Genomic DNA, 22,137 nt, shown 5'->3' on the forward strand with positions numbered 1-22,137 from the left:
TACCCATGTTTTTGTTTTTCACTCAATTTAATCCAGAGTTTCAAGTAGACACTAGCATCTTGGGTCCAGCAAGACAATTTTTCAGATTTCTCAGATGGTTGAAAAGAAGAATTATTCCTGCAAGAGGTTGTCTGCTTGTTCAGAAAAATAAACCACTTAGGTACCAACAAGGTAAATAATTGTAGCTGTATCTGCTTCCTTGGACTGAATGAGGGAAGAAATAAATAATAAAAAAAAAAAGACTTGGCAAAAAAGAAGAAACATTTATGTCTATTTTTATTTCTTTGTGGTTGAGGGAGGTGGAGGAAAGACATCTTTTTCCTCATTGTTCTTTTAACATCAGGTATCCAGATCATTTCCATCTTGGAAGTTTGTATTCCTTTTCCTTCTGGATTCTTTAACAAAACATTCCCTGAGTTTACTCCAAAGGTTCAGCTGTGCTGGTCAGATCCCAACCATAGATGACGTTCTGGTATCTTCTGGCTTAAAAAGCCCCCACTGCTTAAAAGAAAATACTTCCCTTTCCTCCCTCCTTATCCACACTTGAGATTCTCTTGATGCTCACCAGTGCTGCTAATTGGAACTGGAATACTGATGGGGAAATTTCATATAATTATTTAGTATAAAAGAGGCATGTGGGAATATGCATATTTTTGTGACATAGGTTTGAGATGAAGAGCATCAATGTCATGAGGCGGTAAGAGAGTATACTATGAACCTGGCTGGATTCAACTACCCGTTTGCTATTGTTTTGTTGGGCTGTTTGTTTTTTTTTTTTGGTTTTTTTTTTTAAATTTCTTCTCCCTTTTCTTGCTGGTATTCGCTGTGTGAGTTGTTCTTTGTTTTAGTGGAACAGTAAGAATTGTTTTAAGCTTAAAAGAAGCGCTGTACTTAATTCTTGCAGAGAAAAATGGTATTGGGCTGAGCTCCTGTCTGCTACTGCTAACTTTGCGCTACTCAATGTATCCTCACTGCCAGGACAGTTGGCGTCTTATTAAAAGCCTTTGCAGAGAAGCCAAAGACTGACAGGGGCCAGATCCTCTTCTTGAGTAAATTGGAATAGCTTATAATAACTTCAGGGAGATGTAACTGATTTATGCCAGCTGAGAATCTGGCCCTAATATACCTAGAAATCCAATGTCTCTCACTTCTAGACACGTTCCTCCGGGTCAGAAGTAAGGCAAGCTGGCTGGGAGAGATGGGGCACATCTGAACTGCTTTACTTGGTATTTTGAACTCTTCTGCTAAGGAGAGAAAGGAGCTTCATTTACAAGGCCATGAATCTGGCACTAATTTACAGAGGAAAAACTAAAAGGGTACATAAAACTCAGCCATCTCTAATGTTTTCAGTGCTTTTTGTATGGCAGCATCTTGAGATGTTTCCTCTCTGTTGGTAACATTCAAGAAGAGTAATGCCAAACCACTCTATTCATGTATTTTAAAGCAGAAAATATGAATGTATGCACCTACATACTTACCTACCTACTAGCGTGCCTCAACTTCTTGTTAATACAGAGGTAGTGATGCTCTGCTGTGCTTTTTGCCCTTTAAAATTCCAGTGGTGCTTGTGAAAATAAGGGAGTGAAGTGTTAAGGAAGAAGTTGTCTCACCAACACAACCATAACTTTTCTTACTGAGCTTGTAGCGAGGCTAGACGGAAGTGCTGACTTCCACTGCTGCTCACCACCTGCCATCCTAGGGGGAATCTGAAGCTGTCCGGCAGAGGCGTGAGGCGATGAAGTTCGGCACAGTTGTTACCTGATACGAGAAAAGATGTGTGCGTTGCAGAGATGTCTGGTTTTAGACATGAATTTTGCAGGACATGCTTTCAGGGATGAGGGATATCTTCTCGTTACAGGGATTGTCAACCTTCTGGTGGCATACACAGCTGATCTTCCTATCTTGATGGGCAAGATGAGCAGTGTAATTCATGACTTGGAGCATAAGCAAGATTTTATGTAGTGTATGTTGGATGGGCTGTGTGTAGAAATGCTCCATTGTTACATTATTACCCAGGTGTGGGAGCTTGTTTGCTTTACATGGGAAAAAAGCCCCCATGTTTTGTCATAGGAAAGAAGTGATTCTGAAAGAATCCAGTTCCCTGTGGGATTTAGATGTATCCAAAAGTAATGGACTAAAAGTCTTATGATAAACCAACAAGGAATAAGATTTTTCACTTTTTATTTCAAACTTAGGTAGGTAGACAGTAATACGTGGCATAAGATGAGGGAAGGAGATGTTGTGGACTTTGGTTTCAAGATACTCTATTAACATACCAGTCCTATGGTTCTTGTTCAGGTACTCCACTGTTTATTCTATTACAGATTGTTGTATGAAAAAACCACTCATTTAAATAGGGTAGCTGACTTTATCTGACCATTGTACTTCATATCAAGCCGTATAAAATACTACTAGAAAGAAAAGGCTGAGGCTAGTCTGAATTGAGTTAAATTTCTCACAGAATTTACTAGAAAATTCAAGCTTGAGCCTGTGCAAAAATTACTCGAGACTAGCAAAGTTCTGTTTAATTAAAGAATTTAAACCTTCATCTTATTTGAGTTTTAGAATTAATGTCCATGTGGCTGAGGCTCCACCCCACAGCCTGAGAAGGAAGATTTGGATAATATTGTACTTATAGAAAAAACAGTATTTTAAATTTAGGTTGACAGAATATCAACTTTTTAATGTATAGACTTCCATCAACTGAATGAGAGAAAATTAATCAAGGGAAAAATTTTATTTTGGGGTGGATTTTTTTTTAATGAAATAATACATTTTTTTTTTGTTTCAAAATATTCATCTAGGAATAGATTAATTAATTCCATATGATTTGTGAATAGAATTAATTTGTGAATGTTCAGAAATAGAACACTGGGAATCAAAAAAGTGAATGGGTTCAAGACAAAATCCCTAGCTTTTAGCACCTAAATACTTCAAAAGTTTGGGATTCTGCTCTGAAAAGTATGGTGGCCTGGTATGTCTGAAAAACTTTCTTGTTTAGCATATACTACATGTAGAGTCAGGTTGTGGGCTTGTAATGATCTCTGCACCTAGAGCCATGGTCACCTACCAGCATTCCACTCTGCTATGTGCTGCAGACATAGAACAAAAAATATGTTTTCTGGCCTCAAAACACCTACATATATAATACAATCCATATGTGACTATTTTTCAAAAGTGATTTAGAAAAGCTTATTTTATTAGGATAAAGTTTGACTGCTGGACAAATATAAACTTTCATGCCAAATGAGGAAATATCATTTGTCAAGCTAACCTTTTTATAACTCTTTTCACAATTTTTTTTTTTGATGCATCTTATGTATTTGATGGCTATAGAAGAATTTGCCAAGAAAATGAAAGACATAAAATACCTGTGAAAAATTCCTCTGCCCTCATGCATTTGCTTTTCTTTTTCTTCTGTCCCGTGAATCTGTAGGAGGTGTTTGCTGACATGCTTTGCTTTCAGGGCAGCTCTGGAGCAATGTGATACAAGAAGTGACTCAGCTAAGCAAACTGAGTTTGTGTGAGCATGAGAAGCCCTTACAGTCTGAAGTCGTAACTGGGTATTATTATGAAAGGAGGCATCTAAGGAGCTCAATGTATTATTTGCTTACATATTTCATTCCAGGGATATGACAGCTATGAAATACAGTTTCCAGTTAGGCTGCAAAACTAAAAGACTCCCTTCTCACACCTTACTGCATCCCAACATCTTAGACAGATTACATACACTTTTAAGACATGCATAGATACCTCATACACAGTTCTGGCAAAACAGTCCTTTTACTCCTTTTTTGCTATGATGAAAGGTAGTTTGTTGTTGTCTAACCACCCATAACTCAGGATGTTAGCTGGAAGAGGAGTGCTGTCTCCCTGCAGTGTGAGGGCTTCTGTGCAGCCTAGCAGGTAAGGCAGACAGCTGGAAGTTAAGAAGTCTAGGCTTTTTTGCTGACTCTGCCGCTTACTGCCTGTAGTGAAAGAAAGAGGAGTGAGAGAGGCAGGAGGACCATTTTATTATGTAAGAAGATTTGCAAGGCTTTTGTTTTGGTTTGGGTTTTTCTTTTATCCCATTGCCCTCTTTTCAAATTTTGAATCTTATCTGTTCTTTTTGTTTTTCCTGGCAATATCTGGGTAAAAACGGAAGAGCAGGGAAGAAAGTAGCTTTGCAGGAATGGAAGAGCTGAAGCCCTTTTTTGGCTGAGACAGCAACTTATTTAGACTGTGTAGAACTTCTGCATTTCATATTTGCAATCCAGTGTCACAAAAATGGCTGCTGTGTTATGAGAAGGAAGTAACTCTTGTTAAACAGTTGTTCTACTCTGGTAGTGGTTAGTCCGCTTCTCGGAGTGAATACTAGTGCAGGTGGGAAGAAACTGAACTCTTCCTCACTGCCATTTAGATGGTCTCTGGGTGAAAAAAGAAGAGATATCAGTGGCACAAGTACACTCCACTCCCCACCTTCATCCTTTTCTCTTTTTCACTCACACTGATTTTCTCTTGACTCCATTTCCCCACCTATAAAACTGCAATAGGGAACAGAGTTTTCAAAGGCACCAGAATAATTTTGGCCTAAATCCTTAAAGCTGGTTCGGTACCAAACTTCCCACGAAATAAGCAGTTAATAGGAGGAGTTGAGACCAACTTAATCTGGGAAGTTAAATCATAATTTCTTAACTTTCACATATTTTGTGTCTACGTGCTTGAATGCAACCATTTTGAAATTTCTAAAAGCCTTTAATGGGGAAGAAGGCCTTTTAACTTCTGTTATTCTCCACAATAAAAAAAAAAAAAATATTTCCAGTGAATAAGCCAAGTTTTCACTGTTGTGGACAAAAAAAATCTAAAGGCAGATGAAGAAGTGTTTAACCAGTTGTGATTATCTAAAAGAACTGTTAAAGATAAGGCTCCAATTTAGCTGCTTTTGTTGACTTGAACAGCATTTTAAGTATATACATAAATGCAAACAGATAGTTAAGTCTTTGGTAAGAAGGGTGAATTTGCGCGCATACTTGAGTTTTTTGCTAAACTTAGATTCGGACCTGAATCCTGCAGGGACTTGCCAGATGCTTGACTTTGTTTTCAGTGGGGCTATTCGGAGTGTATAAAATGAAGCGCACACAACAATCCAAGAGGCTTGAGTCAGGCGAGCCTTTCTAAAAGACCCAAAAATAATTTATATATACATCTTTCCCTTGTTAAAGGGCATATTCCAGTTATGTGCATATTAGAGTGCTAAACTTTATGAACTTAAGAATTAAAAGTACAATACAATAATAATAAAATACAAAAACAGTCTATTTTTTATCTGTATTGTTACCAAAAATTTATTCTTTCAAAAATTGCCAAAAAAAATCACTTCTGGGAAACTACACAGGCAAACTTAGGGCCAAATCTCGTCTTGATATTTCCAACTGCTCTGTTTTGCTTCTTCTGTTTCCTTGTCAAAAGTATCCCATTTAGCCTGTTTGGCTAAGGGCAGTTGAATATTTATTCATTGATCTTTCCCTTTCTTACAGTATCTTGAATTCTAATTAGCATTTTTCAAGTCCTTTTACTTTATTCTCCAGATATAGCTACAACAGACATCACTCTGCCTTTCTGTGGAGCTGTTCAGAGCCACGGAAGAGCTGTCTGTCATCTTATGTTCTGGGACTAACCACATTGCTCAGCAATTCTCCATTAGCTGCTTTCACTGGCAGTTTGATTAAATTATTTATTTATTTATTTATTTATTTCACAAATAACTTGGGATTTGAAGTGCCTGGAAAAGTGTAAAATCACTTGATGTTAGGAGAGATTCTGTAAATAGGCTCAGGCACAAACCTCTAGGTGTTTGTAATTAATCAGGCGCCAAACACTTGGAGCTTTTGGATGCACTTTTAAAAAGTCTAAAAATGTAAACAGTTTTCTTTCCCCTCTCCAGGAAGCCTTAATGCACTAAAGACGTAAGTGAAGAAGTTAAATTGCAAGTGGCCAAATCAATTACACTTCAGATCAGTCTGTGGCAGGGCTTTTTGGTTCTCTACCAGATGGAACTAGACTCCTTGTGAAGGAGGTAGTAGTATTTCTTGTGAGGGTTTCAAAGTGAACATATGAATTCAAATTAAAAATTACATATTTTTCTTCTTGAGAAATATAATAGACCATTTAGAGGAAAGAATCATTGGGAGCTGGTGTCACCAAAAGCTATGACACATTTAAAAAAAAAAAAAGAAAAAAAAAAGAAAAAAAAAAAGAAAAGATCCTTGTAGCTATTTCTTGTTCTTCCAGTCTGATCAAAGAGAAACCAGAAATGAACACGATGTTTTCTTGCTTTGTGAGGCAAAGAAGAAATCCTCTTATTTAAATATAGTAAATTCTTGTATTTGGAGTTTATGACTTCTTTTGGCTGTGCCTTTCCTGTAAGCTGAAGTTTTTACATTGAGACAGCTATCGTGGTGTGAAAACGTACCAGAGACATGGTATAGTGGTTTTTATCATGATGTAATTAGTTGAGATAAATCTAGGTAAGGGCACAGCTCTGGAGTCAGAAAACACTGGAGGCAGAAAACACTTTTTATCCAATGGAGATGGGACAATTTGTTTAGAAAACCTCTGTGCATTAGGAAGGAGGTGACTACTACAATCAGGTGCAACAAAATGTCCTTCCCAGATAGAGAGAAACCACCATCACCAGATGGGACTTGTTTGTTTCTGATTTAGAGAAGTGCTTTGTAAAAGACCAAGTACTTTTATGTTTTGGTTTCTCCAATCAAATTGTTTTTTTTATCTGGGGTCCATACACTTGTTGCTTTGAGTATACTACCACCAGCTTCTGGAAAAGCTTTGAAAACCCCTTTGGTATTTGGCCCTGCATATTTTAATAGGGAGAATTCCACCTGAAATCACCTTGAAAAGAATTATTCCTGCTGGTGCAGAGAAAAAGATTGTGTCTTAGCTTCCATGCTGAAAATGCTTATAACAAGACATGTTTTGCGATAAAATGTCCTGTTAGCAACACTTAACAGGGTCCCTTAGGATCACTGGAGTTCTTCGTCAGCAAACACTATGCATGACAATGATTGCAAGATTTAATTTGTCACTGGAATGCTAACGGTGAGTAAGGAAGTGGGTTTTTTACAGATGCAAAATGATCAAAAAATATTTTTTAAGTTGCTCAAATAAAGAATGCACGGTCAAGTAAATGAACTCTTGCTAATTTCCAGGTCTTGCTAAATGTAACATTCTTCCAATTCTTTAGGTAGCAGCTAAATACATCTAATTTTTCTGAAAAAAAATAATACAAAAAGTGAGTGAAAGAAGGCTGGTATTGTTTCAGAAATCAGAAAAAAAAAGATTGTGGTTTCCATCTACTCACTGGAGGGTTCAAACATGCATCTCCTGCACCTCCAGAGGTGTAGCCTCTTAGCCATGAGGCAGGAGCCTATTTGTATGGGAGGACTCTGCACCTCCCCTGCTGAGGCTGTTCAACAATTCAGGAAACAATTAAATCGTTCAGGGAGCCAAAATAAGCCATCTACTGGGGTGCATGGGGGAGGGTGATTGGCTTGTTTTCACCATGCTCTAAGACTACTTTTATATTTTCATCCAGTGCCTGGCTGGCGGCGCAAACACCCTTAGAGGATTAGCTAGAGCCCAGGTGTTACCCTCGCCTTCCTCATGTTCATCCTGCCCTACTAACCACTAAATGACAAACTTGTGTTTATTCTCGATCCCCTTCTTGGGCACTGTCAGAGCTTTGATTCTTTTGCCATACCTCTTCCAGACACTTTTTTTTTTTTTTAATTAAACTGTCTACTTCTGCTGTGGTATTTTGTGCAATGCCTGGTGCTGTAGACATGTGTGAGGTTGGTCCTTACCAGGCTGCTTCCCCCAGGGAATCCAGGGGAGAAATTGCCAAGTTTAGGGATTCAGGCTGGATTTAGGACTCAGATAGGTGCAGAGCTATGCAGGTACACCAAGTTTCAAACAGTCCTAGGCATGCACAGAAGTAGTCTAGGTGCCTGAGATACTTAATTGACAAGAAAACATAGTTGTACATAGACTTCAGTTGCCTAAGGAATCGGGCAAGGGAGGCAGAGTTGGAGTATCATGTGCTTGGGCTTCGGTATTTGTATTCTACAGGAGGCCTACTGTGGGCACAAGCCTTTAGTGGAGCCAGCCTTCAGCCTCTTTGCAACCATTCACCGAACTGTTCCCAGTTTTGTAAACCTCCAGATACACAACAACATAAACACAAAGTGTTTTTAACAAGGAACTGATATTGTAGGGGCCTTCTGTAAAGGTCTTGTCTTCAAGTTTGTGCATAATTCTTACCCTTTTATGCATCATAGGTTGCTGCTGAGAAAACACCACAGCAGGAATTAGTCGATACTGTTGCGAGACCTGGAAATTAGAGTATAGCCTGAGCTACTAAAGAAGAAAATAAATAAAGTATTTTAAAGAACTGCACTCATGAGAGACCCTGAAAACAAATCTTCTGAGACCCCATAACTTCAGACCCATAACAACCAGCAAGGCTGCAGCAAAGCTGAAGACACTGTGGGAATAGCAGGAGAAAGCTATAAGGCATCAGAAGCAGGATAAACTTTTCTGCTTTTTTAACTGTGAGAATGCATGTTACCTGTGCACACACTAACCCTTCTGGCAGCTGAGTCCTTAGGGTCGTTTGGGAATTTAACCAATAGCCAGAGTCTATTCATAAACCAGAGTAGCGATGCTTACCTGTTACAAAAAAGACTTTTAAAGAACTTATTAAATTAGTTATGACCATTTTTAAAATTGATAAATGGTTTATAAAGTATTAAAAATAGTTTTTTTACTTCAGTTGCTGTCACACAGCTTTAAAGCCCATAAATCTTATAGCCATTGCACTAGCCATTAGAGTCACTTAAAGTTTTGCAATTAAGTCACTGGTTGCAGCATTGTTAAAAAGGGAAAAATTAATGAATGATGAATTATAGAATCATAGAATCATAGAATGGTTAGAGTTGGAAGGAACCTTAAAGATCATCTAGTTCCAACACTCCTGCCATGGGTTGAGTGCTTCTCTGGATGACCTGACGCATTCTTTCGAGTCCATTTTGTCCATTTGGAAGTATAAAATGCCACAACATGGTACTTTATTTCCCAATGTATAAGGGTGTTCTATGTTAGGATGAGGAATCAGGACCACATTTCCTTATAGGGGCTACCCACTTGAATTTCACCCACTTTTAGAGGACTTCGGGGAATTAGAATTAGCACTGAGGAACTGCTAGGGGTTTTGTTTGTTTGTTTCTCAGAATAAAGAATTAATTAAAAGAGGCTACGACTGAATTCAGCATCAAAGCTATATGTGCCAGCTATGATCTTAACAAATATTCAGATGCCCAGAGCTAAAAAACCCTATCATTTGTAACAGAGATCTTTGGTGGCCCCCAGAAAAGTTACATTGTCCTATGGTGGTTAGGTTCTGAACAAAGATCTGGAATAAAAGTAGTCAGTGTTTATACATTTAAAATCAGGGCTTAATGGTCTGTAAGTGAATGACGCCAGTTAGGGAACACAGAGAGTCTGAGGCTAGTAGCAAATAGAACATTATTTTGTTTTGTGTGTTCTCCTTTGCCTCACTCAGTTTAGAATGAAATTTACCCACCGACTCCCACCACTGTTTTTCTTGGAGAGCAGAGTAGTATGAAGAAATACAGCAATTAAATGTAAAAGATACCCATGCATTGCAATAGGAGCTGGATTCCGTATGTTTTGGTAACAGGAACTGTAGGAAAAAATAAAGACTCAGGTCTACCTAATCTTTGAAGTCTGAAGCCATTCTCAATTCTTACCATTTCTGATCCCTTCCCCACCTCTGCCCCACATAAAAAAATAGACCTTGTTAGTGAAACAGAAAATTTGTTTAAACTCTTTTAGTTCCAATTGGTAATGCTGCTGCCATGACACTTGCATCATTTAAAGTTTGTTATGCTCCCATATGTTGCACACATGGCTAGCAGCTCTTCCAACCACCAGGATCCATGTAATCACAGCAAAGCAGTTAACATCATAAATAAAGCAACATGAACTGATACTACATACTTCCTTCTCATGGTGAATTAGGATGATGAACTGGAATTCAATGCCATTCTTCACCTTACAGCAAAAGGCTTGGGTATGGTAGACCAGGACCATGTATGTACCTGGGAAATAATTCATTTAACCCTTTCGTTGTCTCATATTTAGAAATCCTGGCTTAGGACCCAGTCCTGTGCCAGTCTGCCATATTTGTGGTTCATGGAGACCTTCATGATGGCAATTGCACCCTCTTCTTCTACACTTCCTTTTAGTTTTTATTTAGTTTTGGTCTAAGTAGATCATTGTCTGTGGCTGAGAACTTGAAGGGAGCTTGTTGTCTTTGCTAATGGTTGGACTCTGTCTTAGGCTCCAGGCACCACAAACGTGTATCCCTTAAGGACACAGTTATTTTTAAATTTAAAATAAGACCAATTATTTGAGATAATTCCTGAACATGATACTTATTTAAGAGTATTGAAGGTAATTGCATGACTTAAAACAAAATTGAATTTTTAAATGTATGCATATGTATACACGTGGCAATGGATTTTATATGTTCTGTATGGTTTTTGTTGCCGTTGTCTTTTCTTTAAGGCATATCAGATTGCCACCCTATTTGTATCAAACATGGTGGAAATACAGTTCAAGCTAATTGGCAACTCCACTAGCCTGAAACCTTGGCTGCATGTGTCTCAAATTGGAGATAATATCCTCTAATTCCCTGATGGCCTTGGTAGGCACTGACTTGAATGGACAGGTACCTTAAATCTTACCTATAGCACACTTAGCTAATAAAGCAGTGAACACACTCATGTCCCCTATGGGTCACATGAAACTGTACTTTCCTTGCACATTTTAATTTTTAATGTGGTCACGGTAGCATCTTCTGAGTCTGCCTACCTTCCCTTTCTCCTTCCATAAATATGAGTCTGTTACTGACTGAAAAGTTGTCTTTGAACTCTCTGTCCTAATGATCCAGACATTCCAGACTTGCATGTAAAAAAGAAGTACTTGCATAAAAATTAATACACAGGACAGGCGTTACAGCATTACAAATGAGGTAAGAGTTGGTTTAGTGAGTGTGTCAGCAAGAAAGCCAGAAGATTCCAAGTTTGTTTTGGGTTGGTGTTGTTAAGGGCTTTTCCCAACAAATTTAAATATTCAAAAATTAGTTTTTGTACAGTATGAAAATGAAAACAAAGCCTTTTCAACACTTTGACACAGCTACTGGGCAGAGGCCTTTGATTTGAGGTCATGGACTCAAGTCTCTTCTTAATCGTCAGAAAAATACTTGTCTTCATCCCCAGTTCCTGACATTTGGAAACACAGGGACTTGAGTGTAATTTTGTCCACAACAAAGCCAAACACTTAATTGACTTGGTAGTCATCTTTCTGAATGTGTCCTTCCTCAGTTTAACAGATAAAGATATGCTTCATCATATTTTTATAAAATAAGCTTCAGATGAGCTGTAAGTGACTGTTGGGATTCTGTCATCGTATTCTCAGAACTAGTTCCACGTTTCTTTGGTTTGCTCATGAGTTGCTGAACAGATTAGTGGCATGGTTTTGTAAGGTGAATAAATATGTGCCAATAAAAAGCAGCATGTCACTATTTCCCCTCCTAAATAATTCACTAAGCATTTTTATATTACTTGCTTCTGTGGGTTGCCATCTTTATAGTCTTTACGACTGAGTTTACTATAAGACTATGTTATCTTTTTAAAAGTGTATTTTAGTGTTTGTATATATGTATATATATACACATGCACCCCCAGAGTAAGTTTTGTGTCACAAATCAAATACTATAATCTTCTCAATTACACAGTGCCATTTCAAACTAGTCATAAATATTTCTTTACCAGACAAAAACAATGTTGCGTGGCAATACATTTTATTTTGTATAGCTTCTTTCAAGCACATTGTGTCTCAAATACGTTAGAGGTAATTAACATACTTGCAGATTTTAAATAATCTAAAAAGGATTTAATTTCATGAAAATTCTAAACAACAGTAGCAATATACATGCGCCTTTATTCACGTGCATCATAAATATAAAGGGGTGATTACACCTGTAAGAGCTGAGCAGCTATTTACATTCTTGTAAATACTGATTTGGTGGAGTGAGCTCTTCGTGAGGGGGATAGTTGGTATCTTTGTTCATCGATTCCAAAAGACTAGCACTGTGATGATTCTTTATAAAAAAACTACATATACACCTTTGGACTGTTGTTTACTTTCTTTGCTTGGTTTTTGTTCGTTTTCTTTCAATTAATATGGGACTACCAATCCCAGTACTAGTATGAAACTGAAATTAGAATAATTAATCTCATTATCATGGTGCAATAGCTATATTTTATTAAAATTTCACAATAGTGCAGTTGAGTCTTCCTGGTGAAACACTCAAGCTGCCTGATGGACTCAGCAGACGGCTGCTCACTGCCACATGTTTGGTTTCTTCCAGCAGACAGTTCCTGTAAGACGCATCATTGTATTGTGCAGTGTAAAGGTTTTTTTTTTTTTCCTCGCATTTAAAGACAAAAACATCTCTAAATTGCATAATCTTTCCTTCACCTGCTCTGTGCAGATCTATCATAGACAGAAGGGTAGTGCCTCAGGTCCCACCAGGGTCACAGGCAGCCACTGGGGATCCCTGATACTATTAGGCAAACACTACTTCTTTGCCCCTCTCTTTTTAAGCCCCCTGTTTACTGTACACACTGCCTTTTATTATATGCTGGTCCTTACTAAGAGCTTAAAAAATGAAATAAATTGCCCTCGTGGTTGCTTCATTTTTGTGATTAAAATGGATTTTACTGGAGCTCATAAGGACAGGGTGTAGCTCAGATTACTTTAAAAGAATTTATAAGAGTTGAGTACCTGAAGAAACACCAGTTTCCGAGGAATGGAAACCCAGCCTCTGACCAACTGCAAGCCGTGTGGCAGCACCAGCAGCTGGCTGCGGGGTTAGGTGGGAGGAACAACCATTTCCCGTACTCTGGGCCACTGGGCATCAGTGGGTTCTGGTTTCAGAGTCATGCCATGATACATAGTTTTTTTCTGATTTTGGAGACAACCTTTGCCACTCTGCAACTCTCAATACCCGTGTGAAGGCTAAGCAGGAGTCGGACAAAAAAGAGGAAGACAAAAAAGAGTCAGCTTAAGAAGCAGAGAATACAAGTTCTCTCATGTGAAAGGCTGGATTACTCCCATCTCTTTTCAGGCACTGGAAGCGGAAGGAGCTTTTCACACAAACTCATCCATTTTGTGCCACCTCTGAGTATAAACCCCACTGCATTACATACTATTTAGTTTTCCAGATTTCTTTAAAAGAGGAAATGTGGTGAAAGACGTTGTAGTTCAGCCTAGAATGTTACGGAGTTTTGCAATCTACCCATAAATGACATGAGGGGACCAACTCTCTGCATACATAATTTATTACAACTTACTAAGTGCTGGGATAGAAAAAGCAAATGCCATACACAGTCATATTTGTGACATCCTGTTAGCTTTAATCTTATGTAGATAGGACTCTTAGTTTCTTACCTGTTTTTACTAAGGGGGTCATCATTATTTTACTGTGTCTTTCTGTAGGACAGGGAAGGAAACTACAAAATTTTTTTCCATAGATCTGAAGTTCAAAGCTGTACGCTAATGCTGTTTTCCATAATTCCAATGCCCCTTGCACATGGCTTGAAATATTTCAGATGTACCTTGAAAATAAATTTTTAGGTGATTTTATATTCTCATCTTTCACAAAGGGAGAACTCAGTTTTCTGGAATATAAAGTTCTTTAGTCTCCTAGGGGCAAAAAGACAACTTAAGCTTCTCGGAGCAACTTCAAGAGCCATGATAGCTACCAGTGTTATTAGAGCATCTTAGTTTTTCAGAAGCTCATCAGCTGTAATGACCTTCATAGCCTGGATTTGGATTTGGAGGATGTTGACACAACCTTATCAACACGGACACGTCTCCATCTTCACTTGCAATGTCCCAGGGACACATAATTTAAGAACATTATAATGCACAAATGCTGCGTTACAAAGACAAAGAATAGCAGGGGAGATTTATTTCCTCACAACAGTACCATTGATAAGAAAGAAAGATGTGCAAGCGTTCAGAAAAGTTATGGGCATGGAACGATTAAAACTAACAGAAAAATACTCTAGTGGATAGAGTCAAAAAGCAGTTCTTTAATTTTTAAATTTGCACAGCAATAACTGAGACAAATGAGCCTCTGAAATATTTTGGAAAATGTCACTTTGCAAACCTTGTAGATTGCTTAAATGTTTATTAAAATGGACCAAAAGCCAAAATTCTCTGGGTAAAATAAATACTTTGTCTTTGCTAAGTAACAATATTTGTGAACAAAACATAAAACTATAATTTTCATGTGTCAAACATAGTAACATTTAAGATTAAATGTTGGAGTCAGACCGGGCATTTTTTTTACATCTTCCTATTTAAAAGCTGCTCATTAAGACCATTTACCTCACGTTAGCTATTAAAATGACTAACATTTTTAAAGTTTGCTCCATGACTAAAATAAAAACAACAGAAATGTCCTTTTACCATAACTTAACAAAAAGCAGAACCATATTTTTGTTATCTAGGAGAACATAGTGTTATAAATACAGCTGTTTTTCATCTACAATTATATAAATAATAAACATGCTGCCATTCACAAGGATTTTAATAGATGATTATATATAAGCAATACTATGATCTAGCAGAGGATGGCATGAGTTTTCATCATTCATTTTTATTGTACTTATTCAGGACCCTTGTCTTCATCTGAAAAATGTGGAACAGACTTCTTTGCTACAACATTATCCAGTCGTTGTCCTTGCAGATACGGGTTCACACTCTGAAAAAGTTTAAAATTATTTATACTTATTAGAAACAGGGAAACATATAAAAGGTAACTAGCATTAGTGGATACATATATCTTATCTGTCAAATACTTGCAGACTGAAAAAAAAAAATTGCTCCCAGGGAGTAAATCTAGAAGTCAACCAGTGCTTTGTTTTCTAATAATTTTTGTGTGCAAGAATTTAATCCAATCCACTAGAAAGAATACAAGTGAAAGAGGACTATTGAGAATATCTGTCTTTTTGCTCCATGCCTCCTTTCCCCAGCTCAGCAGAGAAGCAGCAGCAGATCTAACTCCTTCATTCTTTAGGCACGACAGAACTTGTTCAAGAAGTCCAGGTAAGCTTTAGCTTGAATCACTACCTCTGATGGACCGTATGCTGGGAAACATTTAGATACCACAATGCCATTTTTGACCGAAGTCTCTTCTTCAGCCCATCTCCTCTCCAGGAAAACCCTCCTCACTTCCTCTCTTGATGCTGAGATAAAAAACTGCTGGCACAGAAGCAGAGCCAAGCAAGGTTTTGGCATAGGAAATGGCTCTCCTACCACTGCCAGAACAAGGGAATGCTGGAAAGAAGATCCCCAGAGAGGGTTTAACTTCACTTTGCGCCATGTAAGCAGCACAACGTGAGACTGAAGAAGAACAGATCCTGTCTCAAAACTGTTTGGAGATCACAGAAATGTAGAAAGCCTATGCTTGAATTTTATATATACCAATGGAATAAAATGTATTTCCTGTATTTGCAAGTATCAAGCAGTTTAGTGGAGCTTCAGAATTAACAAATATTATTTACACCCACTTTCTGGCCTGCTACAGCATCAGTGTAAACAAAATTCAAGTATATACTTTCTCCTTCACAGCTATAGACAGAAATTCTAGTGTGCTTGGTTTTGATGCCAATAAAAATTGTTTGCCTAAGGACAAACTTTGGAGGAATGCAAATTTTCCAGTATCTCCTGATTCTTGTCAGGCTGACTGTACCACAGAAATTACTGTTCTTGAGATATTTCTGTGCTTCTTTCACCAAAATGTAGGGAATTCAAAACTAAAAAAAAAAAAAAAAAAGCTTTTAAAATAGGCATGAAACATTTATTTTCGGGTATCCCAGGTATTTGTCAAATTTCTGGACAAGATTTGGGTTTGTCTGTCTGGAGAAACCCAAAGCTTAAACTCGAAGATTTGTAGACGCTATCATTAATACTTAATCACAGCACAGAGCAGCCCTTTTGCTTACTTCTGCTAAGTTTTTTTGAGTGCTTTGCCTGCTGCAAGTGAAAACATAAGAATGTAAAGAACCAGAAACGAATGTGGAAAAATCTTTGAAAATAAAACTAACACTAATTTAATGTTTTAAATTGTTAAAAATAAGACACATGTAAATGATTTTTTGTGTTTGTTTAAAGAAGTTCTGTTTAATGTTAATTTAGTGAAATTCATCTGTTGCATAAACTTCTAGGAATTATTTGAAGATTCTTAGGAAGATTAATTGGTCTTGTTTTGGAATGGTACTTGCTTGCTACTTTTTGAAATAAAGTAGAAGAGAATAAGAATACATAAAAATTTGAATCCTTCTCAACTGACTAAGAAAACACAAAATATAATGCAAAATTTTTGGCTGATTTGACTAAAAAAAATGTTTAATCCTATACAGCTGTGCTGAATTCAAAGTAACGTGGTTCCTGAGTACCTTTGTGCACAGCTCCGAGCCCACAGCAACGTGACTCAGTGATTACAGAACACTCCTGTCGTGCTTGGGATATTAGATTCTGGACAAGGCTATGCTCACACATAGAAATTTAAGAAAAGGGGAGAATTGCTAGTTAAATTAGAGGTCACTGTAGGCTTCCTTGTCTTGCACTGCAAATGCTGCAAAAAATAACAAAGTAGCAAATGGCAAATACATACCTTTGCGTTATATACTGATTATATGCTTGTATGTGTGTTTCTTTACACATACTTAAAATACGTAGTTTTGTAAACTCCTCTGTGACTGTTACACAACACCATCATACAGACACAACACGATTGCTACGTACAGACTTACATTGGACTTGCTTTAAGCTAAAATGGGGACATTCTGACCTAAAAGACCAGTCTGTTACCAGAAGCTGTCCTCCCTAAACTCTGTCTGTGCAGAAGGGCGGCAGGGACCGCAGAAGGAAGGAGGGGAATCCAGTGGGCTTTTTGGTTTCTGAAAAAATACACTCTGCTGCTGACAGCTCTATGTTACCCTTCTGCTAAAAAAGTGAAAATTCTGAATCGTGCGTTAAGGCATTAGTAATCGTTACAGTATTACTCTTAAAACAATAATATACTATAAATGATAATGGATTTACCATTAAGTGACATGCCTGTGCTAAGAAAATAAATCTGCTCCAAAGTGAGAAACTGAAGCTTCACCTCCAAAATTCTGGGCTGCCCTTGGCCACATGGCTGTCATGTCTCTCCAGCCATTATTCCTTTCTGTCCAATTCCGTCAGTCAGCACACAGGCGGAAAATGTATTTATGTTTTTCTTTTTTTCTCATGTATATATTGCACCAATCCGACTATAACATGCTATTCTAGCTATTAACAAATATTCCACATAACTATTTCCAGAGTAAATTCTGCTTACTTTAGAGTTAAAATCAGGTGCCTACCCTTTTTCCTTTCCCACTACCAACTTCAAAAATCAAATGTAAGTGGGAGGCAGATACTAAGCTCCAGATAGATCATTAACTCATGGTTGAACACTGTTTATTACCAGTGATGTGTGAACTGGTAAGAAATCAACCCATCTTATCCCTTTCTAGCAAAGACTTTACATTGAAGTGTTAAATAAATAAATAAATCATCTTCACTTACATTTCAGTTATTTAAAACCAAATTTACTTCATTTACAATATAAACTGTGCTGTCATATTTTGAAAAGCTACTTTCTGGCAGAGAGCTAGACTTTTTCTTCTTGTGAAAAAAAAAAATACCAGCAGCAAAGCTAAAGACTTTGTCTGTGCCTGAAAGTGATTTTTTTTGACGAAAGAAAGGCTGCCACTACCAAAAAAAGATGATAGTGAGTTGGACTGTGCAGAGGTTCTCTGTGATATGTGGATTTCTGTCCTTGTTTCAGGGGCAGAAAGATGAGAACCTGTTCATCTTTGTCTTTCCAGCAAGTGGGACACAGAGATAGGAATTTAATCAGAGGTAAATCCAAGTATATAAGTGAATCAAATTACATCAGCTGAAGGACCAGTTCTACTGTCATTTACACCCAAAACCATATTGACATGCATGGATAGTGGTAATTAATTTTACCCATAATTTTAGTAGGGAACTTTAAAATTCTGTTTTAAGGACATTTACGTAATTTTAAATATTTTTATGCAAATAGGATCAATTTAAAACCACCAGTAATATAAAGTTTATAATTTAATGCTCGGCATTGAAGCACATCTTCTGAAAGCAACAGGCTATTTAGAGAAACACATCTTGTACTCAGTGGACAGTCCTGAAGCCTGCCGTAGTAGTTTGTCACAGAGATTCTCTGACTTTACACATTATCTAAAGTATGGTGCAGATGCATTAGACTAACTTTCCATTTCAACATCATTATTTTAATTCTTACTAGCTCTCTAGATGATACAGTGGCTATAAAGTATTGTGGTAGTTACCCTCTTTCTTCTTTTTGGACCACCATTAATCTTCTCAAAGAGTAAATTCTTGCTCTGGAAGGGGAAAAAAATGCAACCATCAAATTAATTACATCCTTCTTTTAAAATACTATTTTTGCTGTTAAATATTAGCAAGTTTAGAGGGTGTGTAGTTTTAGTGGAAAGATGAACTACAAATAAATATTTGGATATTCCTGCTAACATTTTGAAATTCTTCAGGAGTAGTCAAAGTCTTATCAATTAAAAAGCCAGTAATTTTCCACTATGTTGCACTATATTATCATCCGTATTCAGGCAATAAGAGTTTGAAGTACATACTGGTATAATAATATAGACTGAATGTTCCCCATCACATGATACGTAGTATAAATACATATTTTTTTTAAAAAAAGGAGGAAAGAATCCTGCCTCTGGTACATCTTTCTATACATTTGAGGTAACAAAAGAACAGCAGCAAAAAAATATTTGCTTTATAAGAGATTTTCTAATTCCTTTTCAAAACAGCAATCGGTGGTGTTCCTACTGATTTGTTGTCTTTGCTTGTTCCCTTCCAGATATCAACACTTCCCAGTGCAAAGTTCTGCTGAAAGGAGTTCAGCGCCAACTTTTCCTTTGTTTAAGTAGTACCCTCAATAAAGTTTCTAAAAACCATTTGGTCTATAACATTTTTAATGGTGAACCTTTTAAAAACGGCCAAAAACATCTTGGCAGAAGAGAAAGTTATGATGATGAGAAAAAAAAAAAAAGCCAACACAAAAAAACCCCTCTGACCATAGTTTACATAAGTGCATCCACATATTGTTGTATTTCATACAAGTAGTGAATTCTAATAAAGTCTGGAATAACACACACATGCTCAACACATTTTGTTTCAATTGTGTATTATGAAGAAAAACAAAACCAAACCCTAACCTGAAAATGGAAGGAGAGAAGAATTACATGTATAAAAGCAGAACACTGTATAAACAAGGCCATTAATTCTGCTATAAACAACTGACCTAACGTTGATTATATAAATAGAAAGTGTAATTCTAGCGCGAGACAAATTCACCAAACACTTCTACCCTCTCTGCAGCCTTGATATGAGAAAAAACAAACATTTTCAAGCGTTACAATGAAATCTGCCAAAATTGTCTGTTTTGTACTTCTCATGTTCATTAAACCCCAAATTCACAAGGTCTATCTCTTGCCCAACCTCAGTTATTTTGTCTGAGCTGTGCCAAAAGGGAACAGAGATGATGTTGGCCAAGGGAGACATTCTTGGCTAGTCATTTATGCATACTCACTTCGGGAAAACTTAAATTTAACATTTTAAAGAAACCCATGGATGCATAAATGATTCTCTTTAGGAAACAAAGCACCGCCGAAGTCTCTCTGTGTAAAGTATTTGACCTTATACTTTTCACGAGAGGAAAAATAGTGTTTCTGAAATAAAAAGAATGTGATGACTACTGAAGCTAACATTTCTGTCACTCAGGAAAATTCCTTACAATTGAACTGTTCCTGCTCAGGAAGATCGTATTTTGTTTAGTCTGTTTGGGAATGTTTTAAGACCGTAGCTACTACTTAAGCATTACGTGGAGTGCAAAGCAAATGAAGTTATGGAGCACAAGCTAAGAGAGTGCTTGTATGGTAATAGCAATCCTGAAAATATGTTCCACTGCATAAGGGTTTGAGCTCATCAGTCACCAAAATTTGCCCACGAAGTGCTTACCATTCTCATCCCTCACCTAGGAGTTGTTAGGAATGAAGGCACAGAGTTTATCTGGTTAAAGATACACCTCATCTGAAGATGTGCTGCATGTGAATTGCTACTTTCTCCTCATTCCTGGAGCTTCCTTTGCACCCTCCTGGCTACTTGGATCAGGGTGCTACAGATTGGGATTTGGGTAGAAAAAACTCAGAACTTAAAATGCTTACAACCAACTAACTAATGCCAGAGAAATTTACCCTTAGATCTTTCAGACTTTACTGAAATTTGTTTAAGTCAGTAACAATCAGCAGATCTGTAAACTGACCTGCACACTGAAAGCAAAACTGAAAAGGAAAATTGCATTAGCAAGGTTGCACCCTTTCGGGAGAACTGTAAGTTCCCAGTCAACTGACAGTCTTATCAGGAATATCAAACATGAAAATTTCTATTACACCAAACATACTACACTGAATTAAACAATCTGCATTTACTGCCTGAAATTGGAGAGGGGCACCAGACCTATTGCCATTGCCATCCAGATATTTAAAAATGTCAGTTGGCAAAGAATGATGCACTCAATGTTGCTCACTATAACGGAAGGAGAATGAAATTTGAGTGACTAGGTTCAGGATTTCATTAAAATTAGGAGGCTAGAGATGGCAACTTCTTTAACAAGGAGTCGAATGTTTTTGTCCCTGCTTCCCATTTGCCCTTCTTCGTACTGTCTTGAATCCCTCCACTGTAGCCGATAAGCAAAACTGGCATTCTTTCTACCCTAAGAGTGAAATATTATTTACTGCTTCAATAAAAAGAAGTGTTGCTGATAAATATAGGTGCTATTCATTTTCCATTTGTGCTGATACTGGTGTCAGAAAACACAGCTGAACTCCCCTTCTCTTTTTAATACTTTGGGTTTCAGTAAATATACAACTTACCTGTAAGTGGGTTTAAGATTTGTGTTGTGAATTGTGTATCGTAAACTATCTTTGTGCAAGACTTTCTGGATGCTGACACCACTTCTTCAGACCATCTAAAGAGTCAAGTTGCAAGATGTGGAAAAGGCAGAATCAAATGTAAAAGTACCTGTTTCCTGCAAGGGAAAGTCTGAACTGAAGGGGAAAAAAAAACATCCCAAAACTTCTGTGGTCAAAAATCGTAGAAACTATAATTACACACCAGGGTAGAAAGTCCTTCATCTTACTATTCCCACTGTTCCCTCTACATTTTCCACATATGAGGAGAAGAAAAAGTATCTTCGGGGCTGGGGAGGAGAGTATAAACTCTGCAGCTTGCCCTATAAACAGAGCCTGTTCCGGAGAGTTCCCACATGTCAGCATATTGATATATGGAGAGTTCTCCCAAAGGCAGGAAAATTCTTCCTCTTCCCTCTCCGAACCCAGTATACATGATTTATATATTCCTATCTTCATATGTATTAGCAGTATTTACACATAATATTTAGTGTCTACACGGAATCATACACTTTGCTGTATGACACAGTTTCTAGACTTGTGTTACCATTATAAAATGTGTCTGCTGTGCACAGGGTACTGCAGAGGTCCCACAGCTTTGTAAGCGTTAGAGTCTGTCACCAAAACAAACCAACCAACCTGTTTCTTTCCCATTATTCATGAACAAGCCGATCTTCCCCCCCCCCCACCCCCGACCTGCTAATGTAATTTGGGTTTTACTGTGGTTATGCTAAGGAATGCATGCTGGCTCCTTGAAAGGACAAGTCAGTGGGAACTGTAACGCCGCCTCAACCGCTCTGTGGCAGGAAAAGGCAGGGGAGAAGCTCCCCCGAGAGCTGTGAGCGCATGCCAGCTCACACAGGTCCAGGAGACACACTGGCTCCGAGGGCTTCAGACGGTG

The 22,137-nt window shown here is 37.6% G+C and overlaps 1 protein-coding gene across 2 annotated transcripts in view; it reads right to left on the minus strand.

The window, feature by feature from the left end:
* Positions 1–14,818: 14,818 nt before the first annotated feature.
* The window catches only part of SCG5 (secretogranin V), a 28,393-nt gene continuing 21,074 nt past the window's right edge, over positions 14,819–22,137 (minus strand). Inside the window, exons 5-6 of one of the 2 annotated variants that reach the window (XM_074148947.1) lie at positions 18,573–18,626; positions 14,819–14,914 (exon numbers count right to left, since the gene is read on the minus strand). In XM_074148947.1, coding sequence (XP_074005048.1) covers positions 14,819–14,914; positions 18,573–18,626 — 150 coding nt within the window. The remainder of the gene's footprint in view (positions 14,915–18,572; positions 18,627–22,137) is intronic. The other variant, XM_074148948.1, reaches the window with a different exon arrangement.

Source organism: Numenius arquata, chromosome 6, assembly GCF_964106895.1.
Source record: "Numenius arquata chromosome 6, bNumArq3.hap1.1, whole genome shotgun sequence".
NCBI lineage: Eukaryota > Metazoa > Chordata > Aves > Charadriiformes > Scolopacidae > Numenius > Numenius arquata.